Source organism: Bufo gargarizans, chromosome 2, assembly GCF_014858855.1.
Source record: "Bufo gargarizans isolate SCDJY-AF-19 chromosome 2, ASM1485885v1, whole genome shotgun sequence".
NCBI classification, from domain to species: Eukaryota; Metazoa; Chordata; class Amphibia; order Anura; family Bufonidae; genus Bufo; species Bufo gargarizans.
The window spans coordinates 326708535-326731341 of record NC_058081.1 but is presented as its reverse complement, the minus strand read 5'-3'; the positions used below and the strand labels follow the sequence as shown (position 1 = coordinate 326731341).

Sequence of the window (22807 nt, the reverse complement as noted above, 5' to 3'; positions counted from 1 at the left end):
TTTGGTTGGTGGTCCTATTGGTTATCTATCCTGCATTATCTTTTAGTTTGTAGGTATCTAAGGAGGCATCTTCTCAGCACAGAAAATGGCATACATTGTCCTAGTGATATAAACGCGCTCCTCTTCCCTGTATAGAGGAGCTAAGAACTCTGCATTGTCTTTGCGACAAATAACCACTTTGCCTTATTCTGCATAGATGGTTTAGAAACAGAAGGGGACGGCTAGTGTCAGTGATGTATAAAGGGATGAGAACGCTTGAACTGCTCTCCATTTTGCCAGCCCTTGATGGCTTCCCTTTGTCACAGTGACTTGTCTTATGCTAATTACCCCAACAAACCACATGTTGTTTACAAGGGCACGCATGGGAAATAACAGTTGTTTTCTGGACAACTTTGGTGGTCCTGAATTAGTTAGTGTTTCGCTTTGAGCTATCATTTGCAATCAGTTAAAACTATAAATATGTGCAATGAAATTAGCTTTTTGTTAAATTGTTATTTTTTTTAAATGCATAATTTAGTTTTTTAACAGAATGTTGTTCATGCCCTTTGCATTAGGCACGTACATGCTCTTGGCTTCATATTGTTATAGTTTGTTGCAAACCATTGTAAGAGTCTGCTGTGATTGATGCATCCAAGAGCATCCAGATTGATGGGTTGCAGATATGAAATATTAGAAGATAGAATGGTGATGAGAGGTTATGAATCACGGAAGAATAAGTCAAGTGAGTTTATATGATGATGGGGAATTGAGCAAAAGCGGATTTTCCTAGAACTGTAGTAGAAATGTGAGGAGGAACATATTTGCATACTTCTTTCTTTAGGGATCATTGCCTTTAATATTCCAATCACTGGCAGTGAGATCCAGTATCCCCAGAGCTGTGTAAAAGGCATCCAACCAAAAACAGTACCTTGCTCTGTACTGATGATGAGCTAGAATTAGGGATGAGCGAACTTCTATTATAACGGAATGCCTCTAAAAGCATTCCGTTATGCATTCCATAATAGAATTGCGTTATGGTCCATGGTAACGGAATCCATAACGCAATTCATCATATAACCGAACTCGAACTTCAAAACTTGAAGTTCGCTCATCCCTTCCGTTTATGGATTCTCTGGTTTAGCTGATATGGGGTAATTTTCTTCCTTCAAGAGGAGAACTAATTTGTATACTACAAATTGAGATACTGATTGCCTCAGATTTAACTGTGAATGCCCTTTTGCTGTGTTTGTGTTTTTTTGTTTATTTGAAGTATTTTTATTTTAAAGGGAACCTGCCACATTGAACATAGGAGGACATTTATCAAAACTAGTGTAAAGGAAAACTGACTTAGTTGCTCATCTCAGCTCCTCCTGCACTTTAACATGCCTCCTGTAGCTTATATAGCATTTTCATGGTGACAGGGTCCCTTTAAAGGTTTGTGAGATTATTTCAATTAATACAGTGTCCTAGATTTACTATTAACAGAGTCTTTAAATGCGCCAGGGTTATCACAGTGGCTTAGGTTGAATCATAAGTCTGGCGCATCTAAAGCCAACCTGTCTAAAAGTCTATTTCCAAAAAGTTACATTTTTAAGCCATGCCTCCTTTCCCTTTAAGGCTACTTTCACATTAGTGTGTTTTGCGGATCCATTATGGATCTGCAAAAACGCTTCCGTTACAATTCTGCAACCGCATGCATTCATCATGAACGGATCCGGTTGTATTATGTCTTCTATAACAGTGTTCCCCAACTCCAGTCCTCAGGGCCCACCTGCCGGTCATGATTTGAGAGTATCCTACAGAATGAATACCTGTGGTAAGTCCTGATGCACTGACACTAATTATATCAGCTGCTCAATACTAAGGAAGTCCTGAAAACATGACCGGTAGGTGGTCCCTGAGCACTGGAGTTCAGGAACCCTGTTTTATAGCCAGGACGGATCCGTTTTCTATTGTGTCCTATGACGGATCTCAATAGCGGAATTGAAAACGCAGATGTGAAAGTAGCCTATGCCATACCTTTTGTCAAACCCAGAAAAAATATGTCTAAAAGACAGCGATGGACATATATCAAGACTGGCATATCTATACGCCAGTCTTGATCTCCCTGCACTGGGGTGAGATATATCTTAAAAAAATTAGGTAGATATTTCCTCTGCCGTACTCTAGAAACTGAAGCCTACATCAGCTACAGGCTGGCGTAGACTTCAGCTATAATTTCCGCCACAGCAAAGCCGCTCCTCATTTAGCTTACAAAGTCGCAAATCATGGTGCACAATAGTGGTGTAAAAACATTGCTTATGTTACATTTTGCGCCAAAATAGACCACAATTTTATACAAAATCAAGGCATGGACTTAATATCAAACCTGGCCCACTATGTTACAATTTATACTTGGAATTAAGTTTGCACACTTTCATGCAAAAGAGGTCAATGGCCTTTTTCCTGTAGATATTTCTTGTACTGATAGCAGACATTTATTTGCTACATTCTACAGACCTGCACCAGTGTCTTACCAATGTCCTCAACTCAAGCATAGTTCACAGCCTCCCTCAGGAGCAGCTCATGATGTTGGTTGATATAAGGCTCACCATCACCTTTTACAGCAGCTGGGGCAGAGCCATGTTTTAGAATATTAGTCATCATGACCTTGTGCTCCTGTAGGGTCTCGGAACTCCTTGGTGACTTCTAATATGATCACATTATGGCATTTCCGTGACAAGTGTTGCTGGATACTGTCAATGTTCCTTAATACGTTTTCAGCCAGTGTCATCAAGACGTTTCCAGGCATTGTTCTACGCTGTAAAAATCAACTGATGAAAAAAAATGTACTGTACATTGCTCAAGGTCGTGGAGTGCCTTTACTTGAAGTCTATTTACAGTGTTACATTTTCAGCACTGGAAATGGACTTCCTTTTGGACATTCATGAAGTAAACAGATCTTCATTGTGTTTCCAGGCTTTCTTCTGTTTTATTTCATGAATTCTGAGATATTGATGTTACGCTATCCTTGTCATCTTCATCCACATGCCTCCATGTGGAAGTATCTGTTTTCAAGGAAGTTTATATTATGATATACTATAGTAAGACGAGTAAAAATATTCTGTACTGGATGTGTCCTAAATGTGTAATCTAGTGTTAATAAAATGTTATAACGCTCATGATCCACACTCTTATCTATGCATTGCCTGCCCTCTTTGTCCCTGTACAGTAATGGCTTTCTTATGTATGATTGCTACCTATTAAATTTTATATACAGGAACTTCTAAAGAGCCCTTAAATATTTTAGGCCTACAGTAGCAGCTGACATCATATCTACTCCTTGATTTACATTCTAGTAAACATCGACTGAATGAAACTGAATTCTTGTCCGTAGAGAAGTAAAGGGATCTTTCATCTCAGTGAGTGTTTGAAGTCCCTTCTACGCAGTTGTTGGGGGCAATGAAGGAGCATTCAGGATGAATGACAGTTATCAAATAAAACCCCATACAATGCCTCTCTGAAAGCCAACATCTTCCCAAATCTCTCTACAATCTGAGTATGGCCTTTGTAAATAGATTTCAAGCTCGCTCTGTTAGGTCTTCTGGGTTTCTAGCTAGTTGGTTGTTGGATGGAGCACATCTTGGGTGTCTAATGAGCACTTAAAGACTACTTGACATTGGTGAATGGGATTGTAGTTCTTTTTGAAGAACACTTTCAAGTAATACTATAACTTCCATTTCAAACATATTTGAATGCTGTGTTTTACTTTACCATTTACAGGTATTATTTGTAATCTGTGTTCTTAGCGAAGCCTCTTTGAGAGGACCACCCAAAACAGCATTGAACTGTGGTCTTCTCGGGGGTGTTTTTCTCATAGAAAAGGCCAGTTTGCATAATCTATGTTGTAACTAAAAGTCTGCCACAGGAATTTTGGTCTGTATAGGGAGGGGAGTCTTTTGGGGGAGATTTCAGGCTACATGATTTTCACAATACAGGTTTGTCAAAATTCTGTTTGGCATTTGTATAATTTTTGAAAGATTGTGAGAAAGTATTCTTATCAGCAGTGCGAATAATGAAACTTGGTACATTAAGCTGTCTGGGATAATGGCTCTTTTCATAGATGTCAGCCTTGGGAGCATTTGTTACTCTTTTTCTTTCCGTTCTGCCAAAAGTTGATTGGGCACTTTGCAGTGTTTATCTCCTCTACTATTTGTGAGCAATGGGACAGATGACGAGTGATAATTAGGCTCTCGTGGCTTGTTCTTGGTGGTTTCCCATCAGAATAGGATGTTGAGTGTGGGACGGGGCACAGTTTCCCTTGTTTGAACAGCCATTACCAGTTCTCAGTGTGCCACTAAACTCAGGCTTTTTGTTCCTTCCCTTTCTTACACTGTCACTTTGAAATTCAGCGTGTCTTTTGTTAGTGTGTTGGGTTACGAATGAGTCTTGTATTTTCTCCCTCTAACTTGCTATGCAATGAATTCTGCCCATTCAGCAAGGAAATGACAAGTATTCACAAGCTATCTGTGAGAAAGCAGTGACATCCCAAACAAGGAGTTATTACCTCCCTTGAACATTTATGGAAAAAGAATTTGTCCTGAACCGTCTGGTCTTCCTGTCCTTCGTTGTCCCTATAGAAACTGGCCTCAGTATAACAAAGAACAATCGGATGTTTCCATGGAGACTGCATACTAGAAGTATTAAGGGACACTGATGAATTAAAAAGAAGTTTCTGTTTTGTCATGAGAAAGCAAACATTGCTCCAAAGCTCTAATTATAGATATTGGAAGTCACCAACTTTTGTTCCCATCTGTTTGAATCAGAATTGCTTTCCTGAAAACGTAGCAATTACCATGAGTGCTTCGTTTTCTTTAGGTATAGTTTTTGTATATATTGCATGTGCCTATACACCAATTCAAATACATAGAGTGGTCTCTCAAGATACAGTGACGTAAGGATACAGCAGTCTTTCCTGGGGCATCAGAAGTTGAAAATAGACCCAGCATACAATGCCTCAGACTGAGATCCAACCAATCATCATGGCCATGTCTCTGATAAATCATCTGTATTGGTTTTCTACTAGCTTCTCTTTACATTACAGTGTGGTATTGCCCTCTGTCTGTGCCGCCACTCCTTTAGATGTCAGGTTGAGGAGGGCTCCATGAGGTCTTGTCCTCATCATAGAAAGTGATTTACAGCTTCACTGTTGTAAGGATTTCTTTATCTGTCTCTGTTATCTTCTTAGGACTTGTTCACATCTGTGTTGGAGGCTTCATTTATTAGTTTATCCGATTAGGACTTGTTCACATCTGTGTTGGAGGCTTCGGTTGGGGCCTTCATCTCAGATTCTGTAAGTATATGGACTTAAATTACAATGGTTTCAACTAGAGATGAGCGAATTTCATATTTTGAAATTTGTTCACACTTTGGTGGTAAAAGCTGAATTGCGTTATGGATTCCGTTACCACGGACTATAACGCAATTCTATGACGGAATGCAATTCATTCCATCATAATAAGTCTATGGGCTGCAAAACAGATCCGTCCCGTTTCCGTTATGCAGTAGAGGACTCAATTCACCTTTTACCACCAAACCAAGTGTGAACGAATTTCAAAATATGAACTTTGCTTATCTCTAGTTTCAACATACAGTGGTTGCCCCACTTAATATTGTAACTTGAGGGTCCACTTGTAGTTTTGACATGACATATCCTATTCCTATAAAAATTGTATGCTTTTTCTTTTTTATTAGGCTACTTTCACACTAGCGTTCATGGGTCCGTGCGTGAGCTCCGTTTGAAGGAGCTCACGAGCGGACCCAAACGCCTCCGTCCAGCCCTGATGCAGTCTGAATGGAGCGGATCCGCTCAGACTGCATCAGTCTGGCGGCGTTCAGCCTCCGCTCCGCTCGCCTCCGCACGGACAGGCGGACAGCTGAACGCTGCTTGCAGCGTTCAGCTGTCCGCCTGGCCGTGCGGAGGCGAGCGGATCCGTTCAGACTTACAATGTAAGTCAATGGGAACGGATCCGCTTGAAGATATCACCCTATGGCTCAATCTTCAAGCGGATCCGTCCTCCATTGACTTTACATTGAAAGTCTGAACGGATCCGCTCAGGCTGCTTTCACACTTAGAATTTTTTCTAAGTTATTAATGCAGACGGATCCGTACTGAACGGAGCCTCCGTCTGCATTATTATGATCGGATCCGTTCAGAACGGATCCGATCGAACGCTAGTGTGAAAGTAGCCTTAGTTGGTGCTGACTGTGTTTTTTCACCATTATCTCTGTACCCATATTACATAAAAAACATCTAGATATATACTGATAAATATTCTTTCTTTCTATGTTGATAGAAAAGGATGCAAATACTTTTCCATCCTGCAGGGTCTATCAGAAAAACATATATGTTAAAAGGATGCTTTATTTGTTACAATGGAATCCTATGGTGACGAATGCCACTTTGGCATCCATCTGAGGCAACCATTTAACAGATACTTTGTGCATAAACGTGGACAAGCACCTGATGTGAACACAACCTTACTTCCCCAGGTGCTGTTATTTGTCTAGTCTGTTTTGTAGTCTTTCAGTGACAATATGCTAATTTTCTTCAGGCTGTTTTAACAGGAACAGAATTAGAATTTATTTTCTTGCCTGGTACATTTTAATATTAAAATATTTACTCACACCAAAGCTACTTCTGTATTTCGTTGTCTTTCTTTATTATAGTTTACTATTATTTTAGTGCTGGAGCCTGTTAAGCCACTGACAGTCTGAAGGCAAATGTTTGTTTTAAGGCATTCACACCCAGCTTTGCCTTGCAGATCAGGATCTACATTATCTTTTCTGTCCCAAGTAGCAGTGGGCTCCAGCCAGCTCCCAGACAGGGTGATTTGCTTCTCATTCGTCATTGCAGTGACAGGCACGGAAGGCTCAATTCTCGGCAGACTCACAAATGCTGTTGTGTTTTTTCTTCCATAATAAAGCGTGACCTTTTTAATGAAACGCTCGTTGTGACACCTTGCATATACATTGCTCCAACACAAGAGCTGTGTTCGGAAACCAGTAGATATATTGGGACCAGCACATGACTAAAGCACTGGATTGCATTGCATGTTTCTTTCTCTGTAATACAGACTAGTAGTTGTCACATTTTTACTGAAGATGGAGGTCTAATCTGAAAGCTTCTAATTTTTATGTATAGTAAGTATAGCAGTAAACAGTTCAGGTGAACCCACATTTCCAGTATTTGCATGACGTAGGGTGCTGCTACTTGTAGTGTTTGTTTCCTTCTGTAACAGTAAGCACAGCTTCCTATATTGATGGGTAATCCATCGTCAGTTTACTGTTGCTGTGAGTATGTTATCTGAAGAGTAATCCTCCTGATAACTGTAGGTGTAGAATTTGGATAGCAATATGAGAGCTCCATTGTTCTCTTGACAGGCTGAGATAAAGATGCCCCAGAAATGCATTGCACTTATCAGTGTAATCAATAATGCTATTTTTGAGTTACTCATCCTCCTTCCCTCTCTGGTCACTGTGATGGTTTGATTGAGAATCAAGTAAGGCTTTGTCTAAGCAAAGGAGGATATTAAGAGCCATTGAATGACACACAAAAAAGAAATCCTTAAAAAAATAAAAAAAAGACATAGAATATTTAAAAATATGTAGGAAGTGTCGCTGTAAAGGTACAGTGCAGTATAATATAACATTATGTTAGCTGTCTCTTATGGTAGTTCCATTATTTTTGAGCAGCTTGATTATCTAATGGAAGAGTTGGCTGAAAACGTATTCATTTATCACAAAAACACCTGCTACAAACCATTCCGATGCTCAGGTTTTTCCACCGTAATGTTATGTTTGCTTATCAATTACATTAGATTGTCAGCACTTAACGAAGCGGTCATTCATCTTCACTGCTGTTACAATGGTCTTGCAGCTGCGCTCAGTGTGATGTCAAGGAAAGACGCTTGTATTTACTTTCTGCTTGCAAATCTGGTATAAGGGTGTATTATACCATTCCTGAGATTTGACATATGTTGTCGTCTGTTAACACATATATGGCTGTTTCCGCATACTCAGCAGAGATACATACCATATTTGCTTTGTGTGGATTGATATCCAGATCGCACAGCTCTTGGTATGTATTGTGGTAATCCTAGTTACTGTTGAGATGACCCGAAGCGTCTACAGTATGCATCACTACTTGGCCATTCTGATATTAAGGCCTCATGCACATGAACGTATTTTCTTTCCGTGTCCGATAAAAAAAAATTGCGGAACCATTCATTTCAACGGGTCCGCAAAAAAAACTAAAGGTTCTCCGTGTGCATTCTGTGTCCGTATTTCCGTTCCGCCAAAAAAAAAAAAAGAACATGTCCTATTATTGTCTGCATTACAAACAAGGATAGTACTGTTCTACTAGGGGACAGCTAGTAAGACGTCATCCATATTTTTTGCAGATCCGTTTTTTTTTCCTGAAACCTGGGCTGCGTCTTTTGATCGAGTGCGTCTTATAAAGCGAGAAATACAGTATATTTAAACAAAAAAATCCTGCCGTTTTCTCACTTGCCAGTAAACCTAATAATAGGCACCACTTCTTGATCTGTACAGATCACTTTATTGCAGTTACCTGCTTATCTATACACAGAGGTGATATATTTACAGGCAGGGTTAGAATGACAGATAAGATGGGATCCACCATACACAATAGGTGATTGTCAAATCTTATCTATTCTCTCCTTGTACAATGACCTCTGCACAGATCACAGAGCATGCCCAGAAAACTCTCCCATAGAGATTGAGATAGAATAAATAGGTCTGTAATCAGAAAATAAAAACAGAATAGAAAAAAGGATATGTCACTATCTGGTTTTAACTGACAGATAAAAATTTGGTGACGCATTTCCTTTAAGCCCTTTTGCATCCATAAAAAAAATGAAAAGCTCTGAGCTCCGTATTACAGAGGACATTTTCCATACAAATATTGCGCAGGTATCATGCACACATAAATACCGATGATTCTCTGGTGTGAACCCTCAGGGATTCCATATCATTTAATAAAGGGTCCATGCATGCAATAATCCTTTTTTATGCCACAGGGCTTGAGTTAGATAATAACATGAAAAGCTAGAAAGATGCAGAGGGTAGAGGGGCAGAGAGGCGCCTGTCTTTATTTGTATGCAGGTCATTGACTGCTTGACACAACTCCAGATTTGCTGACCGTGGTTGACTGTCCTTTTCCTTGGTTACGGTATGAACAGTAGATCCATCTAGCACAACCTAGTATTCCAACATGTAAATAATATATAGATTAAGAGAAAAATGCATTAAGAAACACTTGTGAAACGTAAAAATTTGTGAGCAAAGCACTGTAGTCTCATGTGAATATGCACTAAAAGTGCACAGTCCCTTTAAGTCGTATTGGCACAACTCTGGATTCCTAAAACCACACAATACTGAAACAAACACACTTACATGTCAGGCCTTGGGAACTAGAGGTTTATGAATCATAACAATTTGTATCCATGCAGTATAGTTTGTAAAAATTACTTGGCCTATTGTTCGGCAGAGCCATCGGTAGAACCAGTGACTCTTCTGTAATTCAGGAGTGTCTCTGGTTCATCTGGCAGTATGTATGGAGCTCTTGTAATGCGAGGCACTTTTATCCTGGCTACTTTCCAAACCAAAACACCCTCAAGGTTTAGAATATTCATCCGCTGCAGCTTGATGGACTTGAAACTCATAGAATTTTACTTTCATACCTTCCAATATTACAAATTACCATGGAGGAACAATTGAGGTTACTGTCAACAGATGCATTTCTTCCTTCTAGCTGTCTGGAGGGTGCATGAAACATGATTTACTGTACGATGCAAAGTACAAATGTTACAGTAAGGATTGTTAGAATAGTACTTACCGTAGGCTAATTAAAGCGAAAATTAGTATCCGAATAAATATGCAGATTTATACCCCTTGGGAAGGGGGGCAATTATTATGATTCCCTACACCAGTCTTTGGTGCAAAAAAGTGGCATGGTCCCGTTTTGTGACTATATAAACTATTACATGTACGTGTTTTTACGCCGCCCTTGAGACTTGGGAGTGGCAGGGCAGGGACATCAGATCAGGTAAATTCACAAAAATGGATGCCTGTTTCCTGGAGTAAATGACATTTGAAATATACTGCAGTCAGGATCTGGAGTAGTGCACTCTAGGTGCACAGACTGCCAGGGGATGCTCTTAATTTATGGCAACGCCTGCATCTCATCATAAATTAGGTGCAGTGTCCTCCACAGGGGATATCAAAGACCGATGTGAAACGACAGTCTATAATAAATGACCCCCGTTGTGTTCTGGCCGTAATGGAAGTACAGTAAGTTTTCATAGATTGTGTGCCTCTAGTTATACATAAGAGCCAGTCTCCAACAGGCAGAGATGTGGGGTGAAGTATGGAAGAGGTGATAAAGTTTCCAAGCTTCCAATGAGACCAGAGGTTGGATAATCAGCTCTTGTGCACTGATAGAGAGAGCCTTAAAAGCAGCCAACACTGAAGATGATAAATAGTTGGTAAGCCTCACTAGGGATCGACCGGTATAGATTTTTTAGGGCCGATACCGATAATTTGTGAACTTTCAGGCTGATAGCCGATAATTTATACCGATATTCTGGGAATTTTCATTTTTGAAAAAATAAATAAAAAAAATACACAAATCTGCTGAAAATGTATATGTTTATTGTTAATGTGTCTTTTTTTTTGTAAAACTTTCTTTTTCATTTAAACGTGGGGGGGGGGGGGGGGCACACTGCGCCACCAATGTTTTTAATACTGGGGTGGGGGCGCACTGCGAAATCAATGATTAATACTGGGGGCTTGGGGGGGTGCACTGCGCAACCAATGAACAGAAATCTCTCATTTATTCATATACAGGAGGCGGTAGCTGGCTGCAGAATCACATAGCCGGCCCCCGACCTCTATGAGCAGTAGCTGCGATCCGCGGCACCTGAGGGGTTAACTACCGCAGATCGCAGCTACATCTCATAGAGGTCGGGAGCCGGCTATGTGATTCTGCAGCCAGCTTCCGCCTCCTGTATATGAATGTATATGGTCACAGCCCCTCCCCTTCTCTTGTCCTCCCTCCTCTCATTGGTGGCAGCGGCAGCAGCAGCACAGGGGGAGGGAGACACTGCTTCCTTCTCCCCTGTGCTGCTGAGGGAACACGGAGAGCGCTGAGAGCAGCAAGCAAAATAAATGCCGATACCGATAACAGTCAAAATCCTCAATATCGGCCGATAATATCGGTAAAACCGATAATCGGTCGATCACTAAGCCTCACCCATGGGTGGTGACTTGGATATAAATGTTAAGGCCATCTGCTATAAGGGCAATAAAATTGCTGTGACCTGATATTACAGTACCAAAGTCTCTTATAGAGACATATGATCACCAAGTTCTAGCTAAGCACACAATTCCCGCTGTCCAAGCCAAGTATGTGCTGTTTTATTTAGCTGCTTGGACCCACGCAGGATCTCCATGTCAACACTGCACCAAATAGGGTTCATAAGGAGACATGTCACCTGAATCCCAAAGCAGTGTTGAGTTCTTCAAACTTTTGTTATACTGAATAATTGTAACTAAACATACATGTAAAAGACATGATGCTAACCTCATGTATTTATCAGATTTCCGTTGTAAATAGTTCTGAACGCTAAAGACAAAACCACTTCTGTCGTGAAGTGAATACATGGCAGCCTGGGTACAATGAGTGGTGGTAACTAAGACTAGATTTATAATTTAAGTTGCATGTATCTGTTCAAAGCTCAAGGTTAGAAATGTATTTTAAAATTAATTTCCATCTTCTGTTGACCACAGAATGTATTTAAAGAATTCTTTCCGGCTGCTTTGGATTATTTTTGAAGCCTCAGATGGCTGATCAGAAGATCTTGTCCTTTCAGCAGTTCAAAATATAAAAGTTGCATTGTTTTCTTTTTCTTTGAAGATGTTTTTGAGGGAAAATGATTGAACTGTTGAGCTTGGACAGCCCTTCTTCAAATAGCTGTTCCCTCGGAGCCCAGGCAATCGAGAGGCGCCATGGGCTGCGGTTGCAAGAGAACTGCAGTGTAATTGGTGACCATCGATATGAAGTTTCCAGGGGAAACTGGAAATGTTAGAAAGTTGATGTCACATCAACATTAGGAGCGATAGGTCATAAAATGTCAGATAATTAAAATGTCACTATAATTAGGTACAATTGTTGTATAATGAATAGTTATGTAAGTTTGGAAACTTAACATACTTCAGTTACTTATAGAGCATGGTTGCCTCAGCAGTAGGCTTGTTTTCATAGGGGGGATCCTGCTGACAGGTGCTTGTTAAGGTCCATAAAGGCTTTGAATTTAAGAATATGGCAGGATTTTCTATTTGACACCAGTGAATATGATATGTTAGTAATAAGATAACATAAAGCCAAGAGTAAGAGGGAGATTTTTACAAAGAACATGTAATATTGAAATTTTCTTCACATGCAGGATATCTTGCAATCTTTTTGTTTTATTTTGAATTATCTAACGTCTTCTGTATGTGACTTAAGGAAGTAAAATAATAATGTGATTATTGGGGTCGTTTATCAAACTGGTGTAAAGTAGAACTGGCTTAGTTGCCCATAGCAACCAATCAGATTCCACCTTTTGGAACGCTATTGGCAACTAAGCCAGTTCTACTTCACACCAGTTTGATAAATGACCCCATATGTCTTTAGTCACTATACTAGAAAATCTTATATCTATTATGTATCGTTGCCAGTATAACCAGATGTGCCATCTTAAAGTCTTACTTGAGCTTAGAGCAGCAGTGAGAGTTTAAATACGCAGTACTACACCCAAAGATTGTGTCTAAAGCATGCCGGAAAACCTGATCTGCAATAATAGACGCTAACTTTATTTTAATCTCTTCTACATGTTTTATTACGAACCACAAAGATTGTGTTAACTGAACCACAGGTTTAGAACACTTGACCCAAAACCTAGTCTGTATTTTTTTTATTTTTTACTTACTGGTTTATAAAGATAACATGTGTATGTGAGGTTTTTATATTGCCTTTCTTGCTCAAATCCAATTTTTTCATGCATCTGGAGCTTTAAAATTATGCCATTTTACAAATATGATATAGTATTGTAAAAAAAAAAATCACAGTATTGGACACTGTGTAGGTCAGTTCCTGACACTTTATCTGACCTAATCCTTTAGACCCGGGATGGCCAACCTGCGGCTCTCCAGCTGTTGTAAAACTACAACTCCCACCAAGCCCTGCTGTAGGCAGACTGGGCATGCTGGGAGTTGTAGTTTTGCAACAGCTGGAGAGCAGGTTGGCCATCCCTGCTTTAGACTCAAGTTTGTTCCCTTGTCTTTTTTTAGTGGTTCAGGAAATGATTGTTAGGATGAGATTCAGAGTTGACTAACTACTAGCCCAGCCATAGATCATGGATAATCAAGGAAGGAAACAGGCCAGCCCTTCGCTCAAAATTGCACGCTGCACAGGAGAGGAGCAACCTCCAACGGATAATGGAACAACAAAGACACAGCAGCTGGGATTTGTTGTTCCATCATAGATCATGGATAGATATAATTTGTATAGGAATCCAAAAATACTGATAATTATGCTAAGTAGTATGTGATATTATTTATTCTGTTCATGTATAACTATTATATGTATAAATATGTAATGTCTATAGCTCAGGTACATTTTATTTATGGAGGACATAAGTCTCCTTTTAACAGACTAACCATGAAACCCTAACAAGGAAAATACAGCAAAAAACGATTAAAAACATTATAGTAATTCTATAAAAAAAAAAAAAAACTATGATCATCAAGGCAAGACAGTGGCCATTTCTATTTTGTTTGTGCTGTCATTCTTCATGGAAAGCCGTTAGCTTGCCCAGCTTCTTCTCTAGTGCGCTTCCCGTCAGCACGAGCTGTTTCCCTATTAGCAGTGTGTTAATCTCAGTATACCAAACCAAAAGCTTGAATGGAGTTGGAAAAGGACAGAAATGAGCTCATAGTAGATGTCACTTTTGTTCATCTGGTCATAGAAAGTTCACTGCTTATCAGGAGTTGGAGTTAATGTTACACTTGTAATTGGAACTAGTCTTTAACCAAATGGGAGCGGATGGCTGCTTTTCAGTTCCTGGCCACTGACAGTAATTTAATAAATGTTGCTGTACAGTATATGTAATAATATGAATTGAATTTGCTTACTGTTTACATGTATGCTAATTCGCTTATGATTTCTTTTTTATTGTAGCCGGGCTATCAAGACAAATCAGGATCTGCTTCCAGAAACTCCATGGATCCAAATATTCTTCAATGATTTTTGGGGGACTTTACTTACCCACAGTGGCAGCCATAAATCTTACCGTCCGCTATGCACTCTTTCTTTTCGCCTTAACTACATTTTTGGGGGTCTAGAACCCTGGAGCTATCACCTTGTGAATATCCTGTTGCATTCAGCCGTCACAGGCCTTTTCACTAATTTTTGTAAAGCCCTGTTTGGTAGTGGATGCTGGACACTCTTAGCTGGCCTTCTGTTTGCGTCTCATCCGATCCATACAGAAGCTGTTGCCGGAATAGTAGGGCGAGCAGATGTGGGAGCTGGACTCTTCTTTCTACTTTCATTACTATGCTACATAAAGCATTGTTCGACCAGGAGCTATTCTGTTAGTAGCTGGGGCTGGATCCTTTTTAGTGGATTGTGTGCCGCTTGCAGCATGCTATGGAAAGAACAAGGAGTCACTGTTTTGGCAGTATCTGCGGTTTATGATGTTTTTGTGTTTCACAAATTAAAGATAAGTGAGGTCATTTCTGCTGTCTTAAAGGTAAGTCAACTTAGAGGATTTATATCTATATAGATGTCTGAAATAAACAGCAGTGATACAGTATACCCGATGAATGGGGAGAAGAAAAGCTGGTCTGTCCAAGGGCACAAAAGAGAAGTTTTTCGTTCATCAATATTTTTGTATTTTACTGGACCCATCGTTTTATCCACTTTTTATGACGTTCATTTTTGTCATCCTAATTTTGAGACTATTTAGCGCCAATAATAATATTTAGCTGAATAGAATTGCTTTAGGAGATTGTTGCTGTGTTCATGTTTAGTGAGAGGGTAGAGTAATGCCATAAAAGGTGGAACAAAGATGGTAAAAACCAAAAAGACAAAAAAAGACAAAAATACTGCTAAACAGAAAACTTCTCTTGTGCCCTTGGACAGACCAGCTTTTCTTCTCCGCATTCATCGGGTATACTGTATCATTGTTGTTGGGGTATTTTAAAATCTGCTTATTTATTCAACTAGCTTCTCAAGTTTTGTCTTTCGTTGGTGTCTATGAAACGGCAATCTGTTGCCCACCTCTATCCTCCATGGCACTAAATTGCACCCTGCTATCTTTCTCAATAGCTTAATTCTGCGGTTCGGAGAAATGTTTCCCAAATGAAAGATGCCCTTGTAGAAAAATCTTCTGCGACATTTGCATATATTTCTAAATGTTGCTTATAGAGTTTTTGTTCAGTATATATAAAGCGGCTTTTATTTTAGGCTTAATGTCTCACATCCCCTTTTGCCTCCTTATTACTGATGACAATTGCAATCCCCTTTGATTGGTTTTTGTAAGGCTTTAGAATTGTCTTGCAAATCCTTGTTTTGCTGAATGGGTTAATTATCTCCTTAATTCTCTCCTGGCCTTGATTCTCCTCTCTCCTGGCTGCATCTTTGAGTAATCCCCCCTTTTCCTACCCGCCGTTATCTTGGATCACTCCCAACGTTTTCCGCACCATGCCCAAAGCCAAAATACAATGCTAACATCTGGCTAAACATTTAGTGTGTTTGTTTTTTTATTGATTCATTTTAATAGCCATTGCAAAAGACACAGGGCAAAATATGTATCTAATGTTCCTGACGTACTTGTACATGTAATATTTTCCATAGTAAAAGATGTGATATGCACGCTCTGTTACATCAGCTTCTTTTGCCCTAAATGCTCTTGTGCAGGGCACATGGTTACAGGACTCTGAAATGTCTCCTTGTTTAAGGGGGTTGTTGTCTCATGAAAAATATAAAAGTGAAAATCAGACGTCATACAATGAATGACAATCTCTTTCCAGCATGTACCTCATAAATCAAGAGATCTCACCATTCTTTGCTCCAGTTCCTCTACTAGATGTATTTCATGCTGGCAAATCTGAGGGCATATCCGTTCTCAGGGGGTGTGTCCTTTCCCATGAGGCGTGTACTTTCCCCAGAGGTGTGTCCTTTCTGCAGCAGCCCCCTCCTTGTAAGAGTCCATTCACCCGTCCGCAAAATGGGTCCGCATCCGTTCCACAATTTTACGGAACAGGTGCGGACCCATTCATTTTCAATGGGGCTGGAATGCACTGTCTGCATCCGCATTTCCAGATCCGCACTTCCGTTCCGCAAAAAAATAGAACATGTCCTATTCTTGTCCGCAGTTGCAGACACGAAAGGGCATTTTCTATGAGCGTGCCGGCGATGTGCTGCCCGCAAAATGAGGAACGCACATCACCGGTGTCCATGTTTTGTGAATGGACCCTTACTGTCACACATTCTAACAGAAGATATGGCTGCTGGCAGTTGAAAGATGAAATTATGCATGTACAACCACCTGAGGTAGCCGGAGAAATAAGGAAAAGAACAAACAGCAGGTGGTAGGGCTGGGCATTGTAACATGTAACCTTAATTTCGATTATTGAATAATTATTTGGGGCGTGACTCGCTTTGGCTTAGCACGGACCATTATCTGACACCAATAGTTTGAACATATTTTAAGTGCAAGGCAATTTTTTTTCTCTACTGGGGATACTCCTGTGTACTTTTACATATGCTTAAGTATGAGTTGACCTGTCCCACATATACCCCAGGAAGGGAAGGCTTTATACTCAGCTGGCCTGGCCACCATATACCCAGGAAGGGAAGGCTTTATACTGGGCTGGCCAACATATTCTTCAGGCAGGGGAAACTGTATGGACTGGCCTCGCCAACATGTATACCCCAGGCAGGGAAGGCTGTATACTAGGCTGGCCTGGCCCACATATACCCCAGGAAGGGAAGGCTTTATACTGGCCTCGCCAACATGTATACCCCAGGCAGGGAAGGCTGTATACTAGGCTGGCCTGGCCCACATATACCCCAGGAAGGGAAGGCTTTATACTGGCCTGGCCAACATGTATACCCCAGGCAGGGAAGGCTGTATACTAGGCTGGCCTGGCCCACATATGCCCCAGGAAGGGAAGGCTTTATACTGGGCTGACCTGGCCAACATATTCTTCAGGCAGGGGAAACTGTATGGACTGGCCTCGCCAACATGTATACCCAGGCAGGGAAGTCTGTATACTGGGCTGGCCTGTCCCACATATACCCCAGGAAGGGAAGGCTTTATACTGGGCTGACCTGGCCAACATATTCTTCAGGCAGGGGAAACTGTATGGACTGGCCTCGCCAACATGTATACCCCAGGCAGGGAAGGCTGTATACTAGGCTGGCCTGGCCCACATATACCCCAGGCAGGGAAGGCTTTATACTGGCCTGGCCAACATGTATACCCCAGGCAGGGAAGGCTGTATACTAGGCTGGTTGGATTCCTACTGGTTGATTGCATCTCCCCTCCACCTCCACCTTTATTTTGTACAATAAAACACAATTTATTTTTAAAAAGAAGAAAATCTTTTTGCATCACTGCATGCCAAGACCCATAACCTTTTGTATTTTTCTTTCTGTGGAGTTCTGTGTGTGAGGGCATAATTTTCACTATAGATATATATTTTATTATATATCTCAGTGGCTATACTACATTTTTAAGTACATGCAATTACAAAAACGTTCAGATCCAAGAGCTAGTTTGAAAAATGGAGAATATTTTTCATGAGAGAACACCTTTGAGTAAAGTAGAAGCCACTGCACGTACAGTTGTATTATACGGTGTACAACTACAGTGCTAGCAGGGTATTGGGACAGCACAGTGCAAGAAATAGATGCGGAATGACAGGTCCCGCTGTGCATTAATGATTTGGAGTCATCAGTCTCTGAGTATCAGTTAGTAGAGAGTTGACATGCCCTTGGTTTAGTAATTTCTGTCCAAAGCTCGGTTTTACCCAGATGGTTGTTGTGTGCTCAGTTGGTTTGATTATTGTTGTCATAACTTGACAAGCCATATGTTACCCTGCAAGCAACAAGCAAGTGCATGTGTCTGTGTGTGTGTATGTATATTATATTTTTATATATATATATATATATATATATGTATTGTGTGTGTGTGTGTATATATATATATATATATATATATATATATATACACACACGGTTGTGGAAATCATATCACCCGATGCCCGGGACATGCAGTTCCGGGCGCCGGGCAGGTAGTTTGTTCAGTAGCTTAGTCCTGCTGCGGGCAAGTAGCAGGGCTGAGATGGCTTTGTTTACCGGAGCGTCACACAGTGGATCGGCGACAAGCTGGGTGTGGAGAGGTGTTCCCATGGTGATGGGGACGCTTGAAGTTACACTGCGGGGACTCCGATCGGAACCGCCGCTGCCACCAATGATGGAGGGGGGAGGACGCACTGCCCACCAATGATTTTAATACCGGGGAGGGTGCAGTGCCCAGCAATGATTTTAATACTGGGCGAGGGCGCACTGCCCACCAATGATTTTAATACTGGGGAGGGGGGGGGGGGGAGAGACGCACTGCGATCCTGTGCATCCGATCACCTGCAGCTGTGGCTACGGTGCCCCATTCACTTCAATGGATCGTCATGCCCCCTCCTGCCCCACAACATAGTGAGCCGGCCGCGATGTAGTGCATTCTGGACAGAATCATCTGGTGTGAACTTAGTCATTTCACACCACAAAGACTGGAACGCAACCAGCCACCTCCCTGCATAAGGAAGCGTGGCGGTGCTTTGAAATATGGTTTTGATTTAAAATTATTTTTTGTATCAGGACAAGTAGATTGAGCCCTGCTTTAGTCCTTCGACAAGTAGTTTTTTTTATTTTTTTATTTCCACACCCCTGATATATATATATATATATGGCAGCACTCCAAAAATAAAAATGGAATAACTTTTATTCACCCATGTGGTACAGTGATGTTTCAGCTCAACAATAGAGCCTTTCTCAATAAATAAAAAGAAAATTCATACCCAGTGAAATGAAATGTATACAGTGAAATAAAAGCAGTGGACATAATAGAAGCAAACGTGATTGCAGATCCTCATAAAAAAGTGAAATAGCCAGAATGCCAAATAGGATTAAAAAAAAAGCTAGATTTCATATAATTGATGATTAAAACCAACTCATAGGATATGTGAAAATAAAATGACGTGTACAATAATCATGATATGTTAAATTAAGGCGGGGGAGTATTAATACACCAACCATATGTACAGCCACTCAGTGCACATATCACGCCAAACTCTGCGTATGGAGGTCACCACTGCACATGCCTGGGTTCCGCCTTTAGTTGCCGTTACGTGATGCGGCTATCGGAGCATACGCTCAAGCGCTCCGAGGTTACAGTGGCCATATTGAAAAAGGCAAACAGCAAAAGTATACTGGCGCATGCGCAATATGATTAACGGTAGCGTGCTACGCCATTTTGATCGCTAGTTAAATAAACTAACCATCGATCAAAATGGTGTACCGCTCTACCGTTAATCATATTGCGCTTGCGCGTGCACTGAGCGTTAAATGCAGCACATGGTGGGGGCAGTTAGTGGAAGGCAGGAGGTTTAAAGTTCTGAGAGTAGTGGAAGCGGTGATATACAATCACCACTCACTATAGCGCATTACTGGGGTCAGATGTTTTAGATATCCATCACCACTGATACACTGACCCTTTAACAATCTTTTTAATTGTTGCACTGGTACACGACCTGGTAATTACTGATCGAGTTGATACATCAGGCAACAATATTCTGTGTTTGTATCTGTGTAGTGACACATACCCCTGTTTTTAATGGCTTCAATAAAGTTTATTAGTTTTAGCGCCTCGCTTTTCCGTGATTTTTATTTCAGATGAGACGTCTACCTCATTAATTTTTTCAGAGCAGTGATACCATTAGTTGTTTGCAAGCTTTCAGAGAACAGAAGCTCCATCATCAGGCACTATGCAAACGAAAGTCCATGAGGAAGGCACAACATGTTAAAGATGTGAGACATGAGGTGATACATCATTAAGATAAGCGAGAGCAATGCACGTAATACATATACATAATGATGTACACATGCTGATACACAGTTGAATTATGCACACTGGCATATTACTACAACTGGGTGGATGGCAGTCCATAGAGCTGTGCTATACCTCTGTACACCTTGGTTTTCATTCATCGTTATGAATCCCCAAAAAATATTGTGGCTTTTTCTGTTGGATGCTGTATGACGTGCTACCAGATGTATGGAGGTACCGTACAGAAGCATTTCGGGTGCCTACAGCTCTATAGTACTGAGTTATTGATGCCATTAACATTGCTCTGCCATTTGTATATATCTCTTTGGTCAAGTCGGGAGTCGATCATTGCGCAGTTTTGGAAGTCTCCCACATGAGTGCTGGGAAGCGTTTTGTCTCCAACCTCTTTGTGGCTCTTAGGACCGAACATCCACACAAACAAGCTGTGCAAACAAATAATCATTTAAATCCACTTTTGAGATCTTATGTGAGTATTTACCCTACTAATAAAGGTTTTTCCAGTTTTGTGGCTTTTTGTTCATAGTGACCGTCACGTGGCTATGTCATCCAGTCTTGCCTACTGGATACTATGGTCCTAATTTATCAAGAGCGACGTGTGCTACGCCATTCTTGATACAGCCTGTTCCACCAGAGGAGGCATGTCTTTTATGAAAAGGTGCAGACTTCATCATGAATTAAATAGAGAGTGCTGAATTGTTCTCTACATATATTTGGGGTATATTCCTTTTCATTTTAGTACCTCCCCTTTTTGTAGCTGAAGAGTACGACCATTGCTTATCCAGTTGCAACCTCCATGTTAAAGACAGAGGCACAAGGTAGAGGCGTAAAAATAATGTAAGAGCTTCATCAAACTACAGCATGCTTTCTGGACCTTATGAACGCTACACAAACTAGACTTGCCATAATTTTTCAGTGATCGGAGTTGGTCTTTATTTAGTCATGTATGCATTTTAGCTGGTTTCCTTGCTAGTGTCTTTGTTCCATATGAAACTCATCATCCTGTGGGTAGGTCCATGTGGCTTGCAAAATGCCATATATTAGCCAAAACATTGCTCGTCCTGTATATGTATCTGTTTTGCATGGTTCCAGGATAAAGAAGTAACTTATAATTGCAACTCTACTGAAGTCTGATGCTTTAAAGGGAGTCTGTCACCAGCATTTCACTTTTTTAACCCTTCCCACAGCTCCCTAGCATGCTTACAGTTAATAAAAATGTTACCTCTGGCATCAATCCTGGACTTATAGAACCATCAAAAACGATCTTTATAAGATATGCAAATGAGGGCTCGCAAGTGCCCAGGGGCGGCGTTACTCTCTTAGGTGCCCTGCTTGCTCAGCCTTTTCATTGCGTCCCCCAGCCCCTTCCTACCCTCCGCCCGCCCATCCTTTCCCTCTGACCGCCTTTCTACTAACTCGTTATTCTACCGATATCCCGCGCCTGCGCACTCATTCCTTTGGCCGGCTAACGACGCGAAAGGAGGCGGTCCATCGGCGCATGCTGTGATGCCGTACAAGGGAATGGGCATCGCAGTGCGCATGCGTCAGCTAAAGGAATGAGTGCGCAGGCGTGGGATATCGGCAGAATAACAAGTTAGTAGAAAGGCGGTCAGAGGGAAAGGATGGGCGGGCGGAGGGTAGGAAGGGGCTGGGGGACGCAATGAAAAGGCTGAGCAAGCAGGGCACCTAAGAGAGTAACGCCGCCCCTGGGCACTTGCGAGCCCTCATTTGCATATCTTATAAAGATCGTTTTTAATGGTTCTATAAGTCCAGGATTGATGCCAGAGGTAAAGTTTTTATTAACTGTAAGCATGCTAGGGAGCTGTGGGAAGGGTTAAAAAAGTGAAATGCTGGTGACAGACTCCCTTTAACGTCTTTAGTTGAACATAAGAATATCATAATCTGCAGTTTAAGAAACAGACACCTTGTATGTCCCAAGTTGAAGGTTACCTTAAAGAACACGCATCTTATATAAGTATCTTTTGTAAAAGTTGGTAGACAACCCTAGGATGGGGTTTCCAATGCAGAGCTTGATGAAATACAGTGTATAACACTGGTGTATAGAAAGAAAAGTTGAAAAAGCCCAAAGACCGTAGGGTGAGATTTAGGGCTGCAACGATTAATTAAAGTTATCGATAATATTCAATAACGGGATTCGTTGTCAACAATAGACAATAGCACTAATAGAATATGCCTGTTCTTGTCCGCAATTGCGGACAAGAATAGGACATGTTCTATATTTTTGCGGAACGGAAGTGCGGACCCGGAAGTGCGCAATGGGTCCGCAATTTGCGTAACGAAATTGCGGACGTGTGAATGGAGACTTATGGGGGAGATCTGTGGATGACTTATAGCATAGGATGCTATATAGTGCCATCCACAGATCCCCCTCCCCATAACAGTGCCATCCACAGATCCCCATAACAGTGCCATCCACAGATCCCCCCATAACAGTGCCATCCACAGATCCCCATAACAGTGCCATCCACAGATCCCCCCATAACAGTGCCATCCACAGATCCCCATAACAGTGCCATCCACAGATCCCCCCATAACAGTGCCATCCACAGATCCCCCCATAACAGTGCCATCCACAGATC

At 41.2% G+C, this 22807-nt stretch overlaps 1 protein-coding gene across 1 annotated transcript in view; it reads left to right on the top strand.

Moving 5' to 3' along the window:
- TMTC2 (transmembrane O-mannosyltransferase targeting cadherins 2) overlaps positions 1-22807 on the top strand; it is a 289642-nt gene that overhangs the window by 80681 nt on the left and 186154 nt on the right. Inside the window, exon 2 of the mRNA XM_044280547.1 lies at positions 14261-14831. Within this exon, the coding sequence (XP_044136482.1) occupies positions 14261-14831 (571 nt within the window). The remainder of the gene's footprint in view (positions 1-14260; positions 14832-22807) is intronic.